Genomic DNA, 18,332 nt, shown 5'->3' with positions numbered 1-18,332 from the left:
TAAACCATACAGAACCAAACAACACAAACAAATAGTATGGATCCCAAAAAGATGAAACTATATACTCCAATAGGTCAGGAGTCAGGGCACACTTAGTCCATACACCACACAAACACTTAGGTATTACTCAAACAGACACCCTACCTGGGACTACAGCGACATGGTAAGCTGCCACATTACCGGGTCGTACGGTCCAGGTACACATAGGTGGTGCCGATAAATTTGTTAGTGGTATGGATTGACACCGGAGGCTCTGTACACACACAGTCACCCCTTGACTGTGTAGACGCATCACCATCACCCGGCGTCTATCGTGTCCTTGCGGTGATCTTTTGACTGCGGACGATTATCAACTTCCTACTATCGGGTCTCCTGACGATTTAGGATTGAAACGCGTTGAGACCGGCACCTGGGGGAATTGATGAGTATAAGAGCCCCTGTTGGCCACCCTATTTTACCCAGATGTATCAATGATTTTGTATCATTTTTGTTTATCAAGGATATATGGTTATGCCAGTATGTTGGATGGCTAGGAGTGATGTCTCCTAAGCTGTGTTATTGCATCCTGAGAGATGTGGGTATCTACCAATGAGACATAACAAATGTACCTAGTCTCAAGGGGTGACTGTGTGTGTACAGAGCCTCCGGTGTCAATCCATACCACTAACAAATTTATCGGCACCACCTATGTGTACCTGGACCGTACGACCCGGTAATGTGGCAGCTTACCATGTCGCTGTAGTCCCAGGTAGGGTGTCTGTTTGAGTAATACCTAAGTGTTTGTGTGGTGTATGGACTAAGTGTGCCCTGACTCCTGACCTATTGGAGTATATAGTTTCATCTTTTTGGGATCCATACTAGTTGTTTGTGTTGTTTGGTTCTGTATGGTTTAAACACACACACCCCTATATCTGGGAGACACGTTGATCCACATCCCTTGGGGTATACATAGTTGTATTTCTGGATGGTGACATACTACCTTAGATGTTCACATTTCATTACCTATGTGTGTATGTGTGATCCGACCTTCTTCCCTGCTCTCTACTACTCCCATTTGGTGAGATCACACTAGTACATATCAGCCTAGACAGCAATTATCTAGTGAGACAGCCTAGCTCATTTATCAAGATAGGGCTTTGTAGGAGTATAGGTTAGGTTCCAGAGCGGGGCCGTCCTTATCAGGGCGCATACTCCGCATAGGACAGGGCATAGAGGGAGAAAGGAGTACAGGGTGTAATAGGTCCTGCCCCTCATCTTTTGACCCGAGCCCCTTCCTGACGCCCGGATCCACATATACATGTTTTTGGGGTACACACATCAGGGATCGCCCTAGCGTACCAACCATTGCTTGGCATATATGTGTTTACTGCAACCATCGCGGAGCAGTTTTGTTTCTTCAGACCACTCTTGAACAATTTTTGCAGTGAAAGAGAGCATTATCCCGTTGAAGGCCACGGCCATTATAGTATTTTGTTGTCATGAATGCTTCTTGCTCTCAATGTTTGGCCTGTATAAAATTGGACAATGATAAGAGAAAATGCTTGTTTGTTAACTGTTCATTACTCATAGCCATGAGTAAACAGGAACAGTGATGCAGTTAAGGGCTACATGAATGATCCAGGGATCCTTCGTGTGGCCTGGTCATGTGATTAAAGGGGTATTCCACTTAGGTAAAATACATGTTAAATCGCCCCCCCCCCCTCCCCTGGAGCCCAACAATTAATTTCATACATGTCATTACCTTTTCTGTCTCCTTCCCCCAGTTCTGATCCTGCTGCTTTCTGCTGAAGACACAGAAATCTATATATAAGCTGTTTGTTCTCCCTCCTCCCCCCTCTTCTGAGACGGTTCATGTAAACAGTTCTCTTAGCTGTCTTTCTCTGCACTGTGTAATATGGGAGAGTTAATCTAAGGTCAAGTTACTTGTGACCCTCCCGTATTCACCAGGTGCAAAAACAGCCAGCCAGGGATGCTGTTTACATGAGCATCTCAGAAGGGAGGGGGAGGAGCAGGGGGAGACAGAGAGTACAGCTTACACATAGTTTTCTGTGTCTTCAGCAGAAAGCAGCAGGTTCATAACTGAGGGAAGGCAACAGAAAAGGTAATTACATGTATGGAATGAATTGGAGGGGGGATGATTTAACATGTATTTTACTTGAGTGGAATACCCCTTTAATTAAGCTATGTGAAGGATCAGGCCTGTCTAAAATACTCTTTTCCCCTTTATGGAATCAAACAATATAACCTTCCTTTGATCCCCATATGCTTTAGTGAGCACTCGGAACCCATAATACTGTTGAACTACAGTTCTTAAAGCGTAACTGTCATTTCAGGGCCATTTTTCTGAAAACATTAAATATCAACAGTACAAGCGATTTTAAGAAACTCTGTATTAGGTTTTATGTACTAAAAGAGTTTCCTTCTTTACTGAAAAAGCAATCTCCCAGCCTCCCCCCTCACATCAAATGAAGCAGGATTTCTGTCTCCATTATGTGGCTATGGAGAGGGGAGGGGCTGTTAGGAGTGACTGAGCACGGAGCAGTCCTGCAAAGCACAACACCCTGCAATCTTCTCTCAGTAAGTTCATAGATAAGCACTGACCTTTCTGACACCTGAATTTAGCGTTTTAGCTGCCCAGAGAGTCTACAAACAGCTGACCTTCATGTCACCTCTTCCTGCTCCCTCATCTCCCTCAGCCCCTCCCCCCTTCATAGGCTTACAATGGAGAGAGCAGAGCCCGTCTTCACTGGCTTCTCTGTAATGAAGACGTGTTTGCCTGATAATGCACAGATAAGAAGTCAGGGGGGGAGGCTGGGAGATTGCTTCTTGAGTACAGAAGGAGGCTTTTTTGGCTGATGAAACCTATTACAGAGTTTCTTAAAATTGCTTATACTACTGATTTCTGCAATAAAAAAAACATGACAGTTACGCTTTAAATACTATGCGTTGCATTACTAGGACGACCTGCCATTCTGTAGGGGCTCTAGCCATCATCACCATCAAAAACGAACTGCACACTTGCTATAGGGTTTCCAAAGATTTTATGTATTTTATTATAACATATATGTGCTTCATTGTAGTATGCTACATTATGCTCACATGATAACTCTTGGAACAATAGTGACATCCATCTCTATTTGTCCCATAAAAGACTGTGATCAATACTGAATGGCCAGCTATGTAATAGATAGACAGGCTAGGTCTGTGTTCCTCAGACTTTAGTGCAGCTTTTAACCATCTGTAGAGTGTGTACCTCTCATACTGTATTTTAAATGCCTAGATCTTACATTTTAAGAAGACAATGCATATTCACAATGCATAAGGGGGTTCTACGAGGACTTCTATAATTTTAATGATGCAATAAAACATTGTTATATGGATGATAACCCATCCTGGGTGCAGTAAAAAGAGATTAAATAAGTCAGCATTTGCTGCATTTTATGAAAAAATGATGAAATATTAAATATAGATTTTTTTTTTTAAAGAAAGTATCATATTTAAAAATTTATTTTTTAACTGTCAAAGATATCTGTGAACAAAATAGTAGTTTATCATTAAAAATTTACTAAAATCTTTTCATGGATAATTGAAGTGAATTTATTATATTCAAGGACCTTCTGAATATTTTAATGTTGTATTTTTAACAGCTTTCTAATAAATGCACATTTAAAATATAGCTATTTTATTTAAAGTTCCAGCAAACTATTCAGGGATAAAGGTATTGCAATAAATGGATCAGTAACTTGGAATATTAAAGATTCTGGAACAAAGGCTAAAATAAAAGTAATAAGCACATTTCCTTTCAGTAAAATAGAGCTAATGCATAGTAAATCTATACTATATCCAGAAAACATTTGGTGAGCCTTAGCACATAATGATTCTTTAAATTGTTTTCATGCTATTTCTTTTTCTAAAGTTTAACTAAAACTGATACAAATTTATTAGATGAATTTACCAACTGGTGCATTACATTGGCTGAAAAACATTTGCACGAGTTTGCCAGAAGTATAATCTTCTAATTTGGTTTCATATAAATAGCAAAGGCATCATTTCTCTTATTTAATTTGGGGGCAGCCATGTTACCTTTCCTTTCAGCACAGCATTTAGGGATATGCTTTACAGGAAAAAATTAGATGGAGCTGAATTTATTGACTTCTATGTGAGCATTTTCAAGGCATGCTATGTGGCCTGTGCTGGGAGCTCTGTGCAGGGAGCATGATCTCTGACCATTGCTTCTTGTGAATGACCTGAGCCCATGTTATGTATCTAGTCATTGTAATTCTATCTGTATTTATAGTAAGTACATTATAGTGATTGGATACGATGGTGTAATGTGACTTAGGGGTGGATGTGTTTTTGAGGAAGGGGTTGTAGAGTGACATAAGGGACCAGAAGAAGCACGTGTACCTACACATGAAACAGCCTTTGCCCGGGTTTCTCCTCCTCATGACCAGTGACTGGAATAAAGCCAAGTTGTTAATATTCAGCAGGTGAGTGCCACATTTCTTCATTTCTTGCACAGTTGAGTTAGAATGTAGAGCATGCCTATAGATGCATTGCTCAGTCAGTCCAATAGGTGATTACGTACACAGCCAGTTTGCCCACAAAGTCACCAAGAGGAGAGCAGCTGTAATACCCAGCCACTCTCTTACCGCAAATGTGGGTATTGTAATCCCTTTTAAGTGCCTGAATGCTGTACTATACCAAGGGGACCTCTTTGTAGCTGTGATCTGATCCCCGGCTTTTAATATAGATTCAGACTGAGACCAGATTAAGGTCTCCTGAGCACTCTGAGTTCAAAGCTTTTTGCACATACCAGGGCTGGACTGCACATCTGACAATTCTGGCAAACCCCAGATAGGCTGGTGTCTGTAGCAGGCTGCTCCTGTCCAGTAGCAGTATGTTATGCATATAATGCATATAATGTCCTCCATGCTGCTGATGGTGTGGGAGATATAGCAGTTAGTATCCACCCATTAGCTCAATGGCAACAGAACATCAGACAAAGGGACTGCAGAGAGGAAATAACAGGTACAAGTTATACAGTATATTGGCAGAAGTAATGTTTCTACTCGCTTACTCCCCTATCACTGCTTATGCTGAAGTTTGTTGAAAAGTTAGTACTCACTTAAAATTGGAAAATATGTGCACAGTAAAAACATTTTTTCCATAAAAAGGAGTTTTATTAGATGAACGGATTAAGCAAACCACTAGAGATGAGCAAATCGGGTTCGGGTTCGAGTCGATCCGAACCCGAACGTTCGGTATTTGATTAGCTGGGGCTGCTGAAGTTGGATAAAGCTCTAAGGTTGTCTGGAAAACATGGATACAGCCAATGACTATATCCATGATTTACACATAGCCTTAGGGCTTTATCCAACTTCAGCAGCCACCGCTAATCAAATGCCGAAAGTTCGGGTTCGGATGGACTGGAGCATGCTCGAGGTTCGCTCATCTCTAGAAACCACATATATGGTATAATCACAATCACTAAAAACGCATAATATATCATTTGAATTATGTAAACAGTGTGAAAAATTCCAAAACAATTGTAGAATAGTTTTTTTCCTGCATACCCCCCAAAATACCTAATAGAATAAGAAATAAAATAATACAAATATACAAAAATAAAAGTAAAAAAAAAAACATGACTCATGCCAAGAAAAGCAAATCTTCTTTTCATGTAATAGAAATCCACATTTGGCCTTGCCTCCCATCAAGTGTCCTGCAGGGAAAATGATATTTCCTATAGTGTCTCTTCCTTTTGTTTGTGAATGACAGTGCAGGTTACAATTGTTTGCATTCTCTAGATGTGGTATATACCCTCATCAGCCATAAACTACAATCATACAAACATATCCCCTATTTATCGCACAGCAAGTGGCCCTATGTGCTTTTAAATGTCAAGGAATGAATTTTAGAAACAGGTGCTTGGACATGTGTTTGGGTAATTGACCATGTAATATACTAGAATGTTTTTAATGGATTGGTCATTGTAAATTGTTTAATTTCTTATTCCTTTTTTCGTATTTAGTTTTAATGTTCTTACAAAAATACATAATGATAACAACATTAGTCAGTGAGATGAAAAATCCTGACATTTTTACTTTCTGCTGAATGTAATAAATATAATACTTACTCCCTTTAAAATAAAAGTAGAAGTAAAGAGGTCAAATACACTGGAGGCTAAATAAATGTTCTGCATGTTCTACATGCTTCTTGGTTACGCCTCTGTGGACCTGCACCTGCGTGATCGACAAGGACAACAGGCCATATAGACTACTTCAGCTACTTTATGTTATAACGAATATAATGCATATACTAGGTGTAGCTTTTATTTGGAGACTTTATATAGGCTGCTTACAAAGCAGTTCTACGAATATTAGATATTGTTGTGAGATTTACTTTATTACGCTGAGTGAATAATTAATAAAACATAGTAACACATCAGACTGTCCAGGAAGTTCCCCACCGATCATTTTACAGCATCCTGTCCATGGACTAATGTATAATAATATGTGTTTGCCCCAGAGGTCAGATGAATTATTCCTATGACAATATCATCATAAAACATTGTATGCAAACATTTTTTCTATCATTTAGTAACAATAATAACCTGATGCAATTACCCATCTGATTATCCTCCTCCATCTGATGTGCCTCCTTCCTTTTAAAGAGGACCTGTCACCCGGCATTCCGGCGCAGAGCTCGCCCGACCCCCCCGGTGGAGCCCCGGATACTTACCCTTTGCTGGAAGTCTTGCTTCTGGATCTGGTCCCCGGACGGAGATATCGGTGCCCGAAGGTGAGCACGTGCTGTATGCTATTTACCTGAGATGAGTCTGATGCCCATAGAGAATGACTGGAGCCGTCATTCTCTATGGTAGTCGGACTCATCTCTGGTGCGCATGGCTGCCGACAGCGATATCTCCAACTTCCCGCAAAGGGTAAGTATTCTGGGCTCCACCGGGGGGTCGGACAGGCTCTGCGCCGGAATGCCGGGTGACAGGTTCCCCTGACTGATTACAGAAATGAGCGGGGAGAGGACCACACTGCCATGCGATCCTCTCCCAACTCTTTCACCGTGAAGAGAGATGCCCCACAGACTTCTATTATGTGGCCCTCTCGTCATGTGGCACACAGCCCGGAGAGGAATGTGCTCAGCATGACTTCACCTGGCTCGTTTTCCTGATCGGTCAGGACCCCACTGACCAAAACTTTTGACATGTCTCTCTGATATGTCTTTTTTTTTTTTCGTTACAGTGACTCTTTAAAGGCAATATTTCATCACTCATCAACGCTCAATAACTACAATATACATTATCACTGGGAAAACATATCATTTTCCATTTCAGGAGGGTTTGCAGCATATTGTTTGTCAATTTGATTCTGATTCGATGGTGTATTTAGATTCATTCCTACACTTGCTGGGTTTTGTTCAGTGTACAGGGACTCCTATCTTTAACAGGGGTCCCTGTTGCGCTAATTTTTTTTTTTATTGAATCAGAAAAAAAAAATCAAGTTTAGAACAAATTTGATTTATTCAAAATTGATTCACTCATCTTGAGTCACTGACTTCTAGATGCTGGGGCTGATCCTTTGTCTTGCTGAGATCTAGGAGAGTAGAGGACAGCAGAGTTCACCGTAAAAAGTAAAAATAAATTTGAAAAATATAACATTTTAACTTTTTTTACTTTTTTATCGGTATACTATATAATTGTGAGAACTGGGTTACCGATAACCTAAGCTGAGCTACTGCAGTGCAAGCTAGTCTTTGTATCCTTGTTGTGAGTAATATTTTATTCTGTAGATTTCACAAGTTTTGAAATTCTTCACTTTTCTTTTTCTTTTTGACTTGTATGACTACAAAACAGTGCCTGCAGAGAATGGAAAGCAATTGCTGACCCATAACAATCTCGCTTGACTGGTTTGACGCAACAAGTTATTTTATTTAAACGTTTCTAGAAACATTTTGTTTTTTTATAATCACTGCGTGACTTACACGACGGAAGTGACAACTGCAGAACCGTTATTAGAAAAGTGCCTGTAATCTCTGAAACAAAGTGAAGCATTGTTCAAGAAAACGTATCATTTACTGTCTACAGGATGAAAAGATGTTCTCAACCAAAATTGAGCATGTCAGCTTTCGTTATGAAATGTCTTTGACTGGTGTAACAGACAAGTTGTAGACAATAGAAAATAATACTTTAAATAATGCTTTTCAGTATAATCAACAGTTCATTGTAATGAAGATGATAATGGAGGGGACAGATGGAAATGAGTAAAGGGTCTTTTACATGGGCCGATTATTGGCCAAGAGCATTGCTCGAAATGGTCCTGCAGTCGACAATTGGCCAGTGTAATGGTGACAGTGATCAGCCAATCCTTGGCTGACCGCATCGTTTGTATGTATTTAAAATTTATACCTATCGGATGCACATCTCCCTTTATAAATAGGAGATATGTGGCGAATAACAGAGGGTAACTGGCAGCACAGATATGCACGGGCAGCATGGATTGCTGTTCAGTTTTGGAACCTGATTCATAGAAAGGATGTCCAGGAGCTGGAAAAGATACAAAGGGGATAACTTAACTAATAAGGGTCATGGACCATCTTAAAGGCCCTATTCCACAGAACTATTATCGGCCGCTATGGCCGATAATCGTCCCGTGGAATAGAAGGCAACAATCAGTCGTTATTCATGTCTTCTGATCGTTGTAGTTGTTTGTTTTTCAACATGTTGCTCCGTGGAATAGGAGTGGTGGCAGCAGACTGACGCTATCCTCTATGGGCTGCCCGGACGATCACCAGGGCAGCCCCCCCGCACCTCCCCACGGACCCTCCCGCACTCACCCGCTCGCTGCTGCCACTATTCCACTATTCGAGCGGGGAACGAGGAGCAAACGAGCGATAATAGCGCCTGTTTGCTCCTCATAGTCGCCCCGTGGAATAGCAGTGCATACATACCTTCAGCACTGCTATATGATCTGGTACTGTCAGCTCCTGTCCCAAGCTTTAGCTCCAGGCCACTGCCTTACCTCCTCTGGCTGTCAACCATTCTGGAGAAGGCTGGGCAGCAACCTGAAGTTACAGCAGAGAGCAGGAGTGGAGCTGACAGTGCTGGATCACATAGCAGTGCTGAAGGTATGTACAGTATGCACTACTTAGGTGATCTTCAAACTAACAGCACAGATATATGAATAGCTGTTGTTCTAGTTTCCATGGCTGCATGAAAGATACAAGACTTGTTTGGGTGGCCCGGCTGCTTGACTAATTGTGCTGTGCAAAGGTTAGACAAACAACCACTGATCTTGTTGATTGGCCCTTGTTTATGGCCACGGAAAAATGATGAAAAAAGAAATAAAATAATATTAATGCAAAATCTGCTGTGTTAGTCACTTCATCTCCCTAAAATGGAATAAAAAGTGATTAAAATTAAAAAAAAACTGTAACCCAAGGTCATACCAATAATTAAGATTTATGGTTCTTACAATGCAGTGATTTTTATATAATTACAAAAAAAAAAGAAGGAAAGGAAAAAACAACAACAACAACCATACAATCTATAATTGTATATATCAGTCTGGATCATTTTTTTTTTTTTTTAAGCTGGATGTTAGCATTAAAAATTGCCAATTCTTGAACATCTTCTTCAGCACTAAATAATACAAAGCTGAACTAGTTATTTGTTTTAAGGAGTCATCAATAAGATGTTATCAAACATTTATGGTATATGCGTAAGTTGCTGATTCATACATACATAATAGTGTTCTTTGTTATTGAGTTTCCTGGCACTACTTCATGTCAATATGTTATAAAGGAGACCAGCAGGAGAACATAAAATTGCTAATATCATTGTGTTGATTTATTGTGTTTTCAGGTTGCTGCTCTGAAATATCTACCTTCAGTTCTACAAGATGTGGAGACAGTGTTTGATGCCAGACTGCTTAGGTAACTAATAAATAAATCTTATTTACTGTCAATGTCATAGGAGTCAGTTGTAAAAGGCACTTGCTAGTTTAGTCGGCTGCTTCTCTTTTGCTGTGTAATCTTTTTTTGTTATAAAGGTTAATGCGTTTATCAATATAGATTATAATTAATTACAATGATTAAAAACGAGTTATCTTGATTACTAGAATCGCAGCTCATAGATGCCTTTACATATGTCACTAAGGCCAGCTAGGTATGTTATTCTTTAGTTCTTTGCCAGCAAATGTCTATGGTTATATAAAACAAGTGTTAGTTATCAAGCCTATTATTAAATGGGGTTATCAAGGATTAGAAGAACATAGCTGCTTTCTTACAAATAGTGTCCCACCTGTTATCAGGTTTTGTGTGGTATTACACAATGGTCAATGGCTTCATTCTCATTGCAATACCAAATACAAACTTAGTTCAATATTTTTGCAATCCTGAATATTGAATTTAAGGATTCAGTAATATGAATTATCATACAGGAAATAAATACCACCTGTCCATTTAAAAAATCTTGATTGCTCCAGAGTTACAGATCTTAATTGACAAGCTTTGTGATTTCCATAAAAAATGTAGAAGACAGACATTATTTTTGTAGTATAGTACTGACCATTTCCTACCGAAATACTATGGCCACACCTCTGAGTCTATATTGGTAATTGATGAATCATATCCCTTCCCCTTCCCTAGACTCACATCCCCTCCTCTTTATTACAATCACATCCCTTTCCCTTTATCCACCAATATCCCTTCCCTCCATCCATCTTCCCCCCTCCCTGGTTGAATTTGATGGACGTGTCTTTTTTCAACCCATGAAACAATAAAATACTGTGTTCCTTAGAGTTCACACAAAGCAGATTTATTGTAAAAATTTCTACAACTGTAAACATACATGTCAATGGGTTTCTTTGTGTTGCAATGTGCATGGAATTCTATATACAATTTGCAGATGGTAGAGTGGCAGTAACTTTTGCAATAAATCTACCAGGTGTTAGTTTCTATATATCAATATACCAATTAATGCATTGAAAATATGTTACTACCACTTATTTTATATTAACAAAGTCTAAAAAAAAAGTCTAAACCATCAACCAACCAAATCATATGGTGAACATGACTCTTTTCTATACTTATCATATCATATACTTAGCTGTAGTTATCATATTCATCATTCCCATAAATACAACGAACCAATTATTATTATTTTTTTAAAATATTGTACAAAAGCACTAGGACTTCTTGGAGCCATTTGAATTTGGCAAGCTATGGTCTAAAGCCCTGCTACCTACTTTAATGCCAATTGAGGTAAAGCAGTTCTTTTTAATTCAGCCTCACATTGCCCGACAATAAATGTCACCTTACAGCTCCACCCTAAATTGTAAAACCTTGTTGTGATAAGATCCCAGCTTATCAGTTAAACATAGGTTATAAGAGATGCCATATGGGACATAAACATAAAAGAAAAGGGACTGCTGACCCGGATGCACCTTACATTATCAGTGGTCCCACTCCTCTCCTACTGTGTTATACAAGTTTGTTTTCATTAGTTATGAAAATGTATTTTTAGAACACAGTGGGAGTGGAGTGCAACCATAGATTATGTGAGGAGCACGCTCAGTTCACTGATCCCGGTGAATTGGTATAACTCAATAGGAGTTTACAGGTGTTTACAGTGCCCAATGAGTGAATAATATGGACTGTGTTTTCACTGGTCCCAGTGAATTCCTATAGGCATCCAGTTATTTGGTAAACTAGACACTTGATTGACAGCTCCAACAAAAAATCATCCTCTCCCTGCTCTGCTGTAACTGCCTGCTGCCATCCTGCTCTCACCTCCACACACTGCCCACTGCCCACCTCCGGAAATGAATCACCTTATACAGAAGGTGAGGGGGAGGTGCTGACATCACAGCTGATGGGACAGGTGCTAGGGATTATGGTCAATCCCTTTCTCCCACCCAGTGACACTCCAGACAGCTAACATGTGCGGCCACCATGTTTTTTAAAATTTATTTCTTTAACTAGTCCGTGTAAAATCGCTTCGCCGAACTAAGCAAATTGACCCCACGATTTGCAGTGAATCTGCTTTGCCAGATTCGCTTCGCTCATCTCTAGTTACTAACCCACCAAAAAGAAAAGATCATTACACAAATGCCATACATTGACTAAGTTCGTAAGTAAGTCATAGAAATGAGGAGCCAAGAGAGATGCTTTTAAATTGGAAAAAAATGAAAAAAAAAAAAAAAAAAAAATTATAGTGTCAAACAAAGTTATACATTTATTATACAGTAATTCTATGTTACCTTGACAATTAAAATGAAGACCATAATAAAAAAAAATCTAATTTAACAATCTTGAATCTAATTAAACAGCACAGACACAGAGTAATTAATTCTGTAACGGTTACAATATACCAATAAGTGTAGGATGCCTCCTGAATGTAAAGTGCTTCTATTTTCCACTACTATATACTTCACTTTGATCAGGACACAACATAAAACCTATTTAAGACTACTTAATGAATGAAATACTCAGTTTGACATTTCCACTGATACAGCGATACGTTTTTGAGTTCCTTTGCATAGGTAATCCATATATCCAGAGTGTCCTGAATCTCTGATCTTAAAGGGGTTGCACACTGACAACCCTTTTTCTTGAGAAAGCTCCCCTGACAATAAGGTGATCAGACAGTACCGCTGCTTTGACCCCGATAATCAATGGTAATCTTCTGGGAACCTGGCAGTAAACCTGCAATTCTTCTTAATCATCACCACAGGCAAAACGGAGCATTACATGGTACCTACGAAGATCAATGCAATGCTGGGTCAATGTAATGTAATGCTGGGTCTTAGAGAGAAAGAGACATTCCATGTAGATGCCAGCATTAAGCTGCAATATTTTTAGAATTTTTTAAATGTATTTTTTAGATAAGGTTATGAAAAAAAAAAAAAAGGTTTAGGCTACAGTGAATATTTACTTGCAATAAAGGGTTTCTATGCAAGCCTTAAAGAGTTTATCAGCTGCTGTAAGTCCTGCAGGAAGTGAAGTTTCTTTCCAGTTTGTCACACACTCTCTGCTGCCACCTTTGTCCCTGACAGGAACTGTCCAGAGCAGTTGCAAATCCCCATAGAAAACCTCTAGTGCTTCAGAGAGTGACAGAAGTGGCAGCAGAGAGGGCAACTGGGAGACTGGACATTTCTAAATAGCAGTAAATTACAGATCTGTATAACTTAATGACACCAGTTGATTTGACATATAAAAAAAATAATTCTGGTGTATCCCTTTAATACCTGCAGATGAAGCTATCCCCACATGTGGTGGCCAATGGCCGCAAAATGTTGCTTGGAAATTCCAGTATCTTCCACCAAGGTGGAGTTTAGAGTTTACTTTAGGTAGCACAATATGTATTAATAAACCTGTAACCGCTGTGGTGTTATTATTACAGTCAGCTGCTATATGAGTTCTACACGTGCATTCCTCCCGAGAAACTGCAGCAGCAGAAAGTACAGTCCATGAATGAGATTGTTCGCAGTAACCTGTTCAAGAAACAAGGTAAGACATGCAGGACAGTGTGATACAGATGTTTCTTCATTAAGTTGGTGCTATATAAATAACGTTATTAACGTGATGTACCGAACTATGTTGTCAGTAAGCGAGACAAAGTCCAAGAACGTCCTTTTACAATGTGTCATGATAGGTGCCAGTTTCTTGTAGAGCCCTCATATGGTTTCTGCCAAAGAAACTTAGAACAAATTAAAGGTTTTAAATGAGAATTAGAAAAACGTAGCTGCTTTCTTACAGAACCAGAGCTTCCCTTGTCCTCAGTTTGTGTGTTGTAGTGTAGCTTAGTTCCTTTGACATGATCGGAGCAGAGTGTTAATACCAAGTACAACCAGACGTCAGGTGTGGCACTGTTTTTGGGTGAAAGAAGCTATGTTTTTCTAATACTACATAACCCCTGCAATATAAAATGTCTGGCACTATCTATCATAAAAAAAGAATTAAACACTGCCTTATGGTTTTCATCTACAGAAACCACAACACATATAAAAAGAGCCTAGGGGCCCTATTACATGGCCTGGGGAAGGGTTTAAATGAGCATCAATCTCATAGATCAGCGCTGGTTTAAAGAACCTAAAACAAGGCTCAAAGATCACTGGATCATTCATACAGCCCTCTGCTTCCATCCTCGGTCGCACATCCCGTTAGACCTTGAGCACGCTCAGGTTTGTCCGAATCCGAATGCTCTGTATTTGTTATCCGGTGTTTGAAGAAGTTGAATGCAACCCTAAGGTTGCCTAGAAAACATGGATACAACCATAGGCCGTATCCATGTTTTCTAGGACACCCTAGGGCTTTCCCCGACTTCTTTAGCCACTGGTAATTAAATACAGAGCGTTCGGGTTCGGACAAAGTTTTATCATCACAAGTCTTTTTTTAGCTGGTTAAAACTGTAATCAGCCAGTAAATGTTTGTTGCTGATCGCTAGCCCTAATATACAGGACAGTATTAACCTACTTGGCTATTGTTCACCTCCTGTAATAGGGTCCTTGCTTAAAGGGGTTAGGGAACCAGTTTGAGATGGCAGGGGGTTCCTACTTTTGTGCCCCCCCAGGGATCTCTAGATTAGCATCCTGGTTCCTTAGATTTGTATGAAGCCACGGGTTGGTTTTTCCATTCTTTATGGAGCCACTAGAGAGAGACGATTACAGCTCCCTTTTCGGGAGCTCCACAGGTAATGAATGGGGGTCATGTGCCGACCAACGGCACTTTCAAAATAAGGGAGCCATGGTGCCGATCTAGAGATCCCTGGGGGGCACAGAGGTCAAACCACCATGATCTCATATTTGTCCCCTATGCTGTAGATTGGGGAAAAGTAATGTTAAATCAGAAAACGCTATTTAAGCAGGACTTGAAACGCAGCATCGACAACACATAAAAAAAAAATTAAGAGCAAACTAATGTTTGACCTCTTGCTGTTCACAATATTACCTGTGACTGTCTTAGTAACTTTTTACTAGCTGCGATATGTGACAGATGTAAAAATACAGTGCATTTGTCAAATAAATAAATATATATATATATATATATATATTTATATATTAAGGGTGTCCTCATTAATTCAGTCTAGATTTACTTTTTTATTATAATTTTCTTTCACTGATTCCTTTCCATTTTCTTCCAATGATTTTAGCACATACTCACATATACCAAACCTAATAGTCACCAGGCACTGTGACCTGCACAGTAGTCAAGATCTCGGAGATGAAATTAGCAGTTCGGAGGTCTCTGGCTTATCCGATGGCACATAAAAAACATGAACTAAATATAATTAAACTTTTCTTCTCATTAATTACATTATGTAAATGTAAAAAACTGGGTCAGCTTTTACTAGAAATAGATTGTGGACATACCTAAGTGATAAACCTATATTATGTGTCACATGATGTAAAGACTAGGTTTTTTTTTTTTTTAAGTTTAACCCCTTCAAGAAGTATTCTAGCTCCAGAAAATGTTCTAAAAGTAAGCCAGGGTGCTATAAATTAATAAAGAAACCAAACTCAGTTGCCCTCATCCACTGCAGCTGCGATTTTGCCGGCTTAACCATCACCGCAGGAACTGACTGCACAGCCAGTCAATAGCTAGGTGACCAGCGTCACTGATAGGCTGAGAGAACAGTTCCTGTGGGGTCAACACATCACAGAAACCAGGCATTACCAGTCTGCTGGGGTTCAGGATCTGTTGAAAAGGTAGCTCCAGAGAATAAGGGCAGGTGGTATGGTTTTTTATTGGTATTGTCCCTGACTGACGTTTCACTTCTCTGCATCTGCTGCGATATGCGGTACAGTTGTGCCCTATGCCCTCTGTCTTCTTGCAGCGGACTTTCAATCCGCTGTAAAAATGCAGCCTCTCTATCCTATTAACTAATAAGCTGTCAGACCTTTAAAGAAGCTCATAATTACCTGCCCACACTCTGCTTACTTCTCTGGCTCCCGGGTCACTGATGGCGTTCAGCCAATCAGTTTGTTGCAGTGAGAAAGTGTACTGATTGGCTGAGCAAGAAGACAGTGGCCAGAGAAGCAAGTGGGAGTGCGGGCAGGTAATGTATGAGCTTTAAATTGCAGCTGTCCGGCAGAGGGACTACATTCTTGTGTATGTGGAACATTTGAAGATTTATAATGTATTGGGCTACTACTGTGAACTAGTACAATGTACTCTGTTACTGTGATAGAGGCTGCTGTTAGAGCAACACTTAGTGTACACTACTGATAGGTTCACCAAACGGGTTAGGTTTAAAGGGGGGGAACCTACTAGGATTACTGCTGGCTATAGTCAGGAAGCAGTTCAAGTGGGACCAAAAGAAGTTACTGCTGACTGAAGACCAGCACTACCTATATTAAGATACAATAGCCTGGAGAACACAGAAAAGGCTGCACGTCGCACCAATGGTTGATACTAAAGCTTCTCAGCTACATTAAAAACCAACATCAGAAGTTAGTATATAATTCTATCAAACCATATTGCCTCATGTACCACGTGCATACACACTGATACACATGAGGCCCTACTCTAGTCATGATGCAGCCCAGCGGTCCAGCAACCCCAGAGTCGCAGAACCAAGCCCCCAGGGCCAGAGCCGCACCGCCCCACAGACACGGCCAGCAGAGACAATGTCCGTCCGCCAACACTTGTGTGAACAGATCTAAAAGCCCACTCCATGTGTTCCCAGCTAGACTGGGAAAGAGGAGGCACTTACCATGCACATCATTTCCCACTAATTGGTCACAAATGGGTCTTAAAAACCACAAAGAAAGGGGACAGAATACAAAATTGCACAAGACTGGAGAACACAGAAATGGCTGCACATTGCACTCATGGTTGAAACTAAAGTTTCTCAAATACATTAAAAACCAACATCAGAAGTTAGTATATAATTTGATCAAACCATATTGTAGGGCTGGGCAATATTGGCCAAAATCCATATCGCGGTTTGTCGCACATGTAGCTGCAGTAACGATAATTGAATGATAATTATGACATGCCCCTTTGTAAGCCACACCCCTTCTTGCAAGCAACACCCACTTGCCCATGCCAAACTGGGGATATTTTGTTTCAAAAAAGTAAAGTGAAAAAAAAAAAAAGAAACTCACTGAGCAGCAACACAAGGCTGTGGATTTACTTTACAGTCATTATTTGTCATTATTAGGGGTCAGCAGAGTTATACAGCTACGTACACACAGGAGAGGACAGGTCTCTATGTATACACTATGTACACACAGGAGGAAGGGGGACAGTCCCCTTTCCTCCTGTGTGCATATACCCACAGATTTATCAAACAAGGTGTAAAGTGAAACTGGCTCAGTTGCCCCTAGCAACCAATCAGATTCCACCTTTAATTCCTCACAGACTCTTTGGAAAATAAAAGTTGGAATCTGATTGGTTGCTAGGGGCAACTGAGCCAGTTTCACTTTACATCATGTTTGATAAATCTCCCCCATAGTGTATAAATAGAGACCTGTCCCCTTCTGTGCAACAGCTCAGCTATGCCAGGCACAGCCAGAGCTACATGTGGTGTGCAGGAACTGAGACAGCTCTGCTATGCCAGGCACAGCCAGAGCCTGTGTGTACATGGAGAATGGGGAAGCCGCTTTCTCCTTTAGCCTCTGCCTGTCACTGATAAGAGGCAGAGCAGTGCAGGGGGGATCTCTACACGTTTTTTTTTATTATTTATTTATTTTTTTTAAAAAGTGTAAGGTCCCCCCTATTTTCATAACCATACGGGTTAAAAACCAAGCAACAGCAGCCTAGTAACACCAGGGTGGGAAGGGACATTATTTTTGGCCCTCCCTAGCCTTAATATTACCAGTCTGCTGCCGCCCAGTCCAGGAGCGCCAATTTTGACGTTCCGGGACCACTGGCACCCGGCTCTTCCCAGTACCCCTGGTGGCATTGGGTACTGGGGTAATAATGGGGGGGTTAGTGTTAGCCATTTTATACTGGCTAACACTAAGCCCTGACTTAGTAATTAATTCCGTCTATTAGACAGCTTCCACTACTAAGTCTATATAGTAAGGAAATAAAGACACAACACAAGTGAAAAATATTTTTATTTAAATAAAAACACCCCTTGTTGACCATTTTATTTTAAAAAAATCCCAACAACCGCTGGTCATTGACGTAGTCCATCGAGTCTGCCGTAATCCACAGGATACCAATATCTGAAAAACAAAAAGGGAGAAACACGCAAAAATATATTAACTATTTTAGGAATGGCCATTTTTGCCGGGGATCGCTAAACACAGTAATACCGATCCCTGTAATTTTGCTTCCCTGCTTTCCCAGGAAGCAGTAAATTT

The 18,332-nt window shown here is 40.2% G+C and overlaps 1 protein-coding gene across 1 annotated transcript in view; it reads left to right on the top strand.

Annotated features, from left to right (window-relative positions):
• The window catches only part of DOCK2 (dedicator of cytokinesis 2), a 478,101-nt gene that overhangs the window by 172,909 nt on the left and 286,860 nt on the right, over window positions 1-18,332 (top strand). Inside the window, exons 24-25 of the mRNA XM_069970478.1 lie at window positions 9,881-9,951; window positions 13,421-13,527. Of these exons, the coding sequence (XP_069826579.1) occupies window positions 9,881-9,951; window positions 13,421-13,527 (178 nt within the window). The remainder of the gene's footprint in view (window positions 1-9,880; window positions 9,952-13,420; window positions 13,528-18,332) is intronic.

The sequence above is a fragment of the Dendropsophus ebraccatus genome, chromosome 1 (genome assembly GCF_027789765.1).
Source record: "Dendropsophus ebraccatus isolate aDenEbr1 chromosome 1, aDenEbr1.pat, whole genome shotgun sequence".
Classification (NCBI taxonomy): domain Eukaryota; kingdom Metazoa; phylum Chordata; class Amphibia; order Anura; family Hylidae; genus Dendropsophus; species Dendropsophus ebraccatus.
The sequence above is the reverse complement of the archived record's forward strand: the minus strand, read 5'-3'. Positions and strand labels throughout refer to the sequence as shown.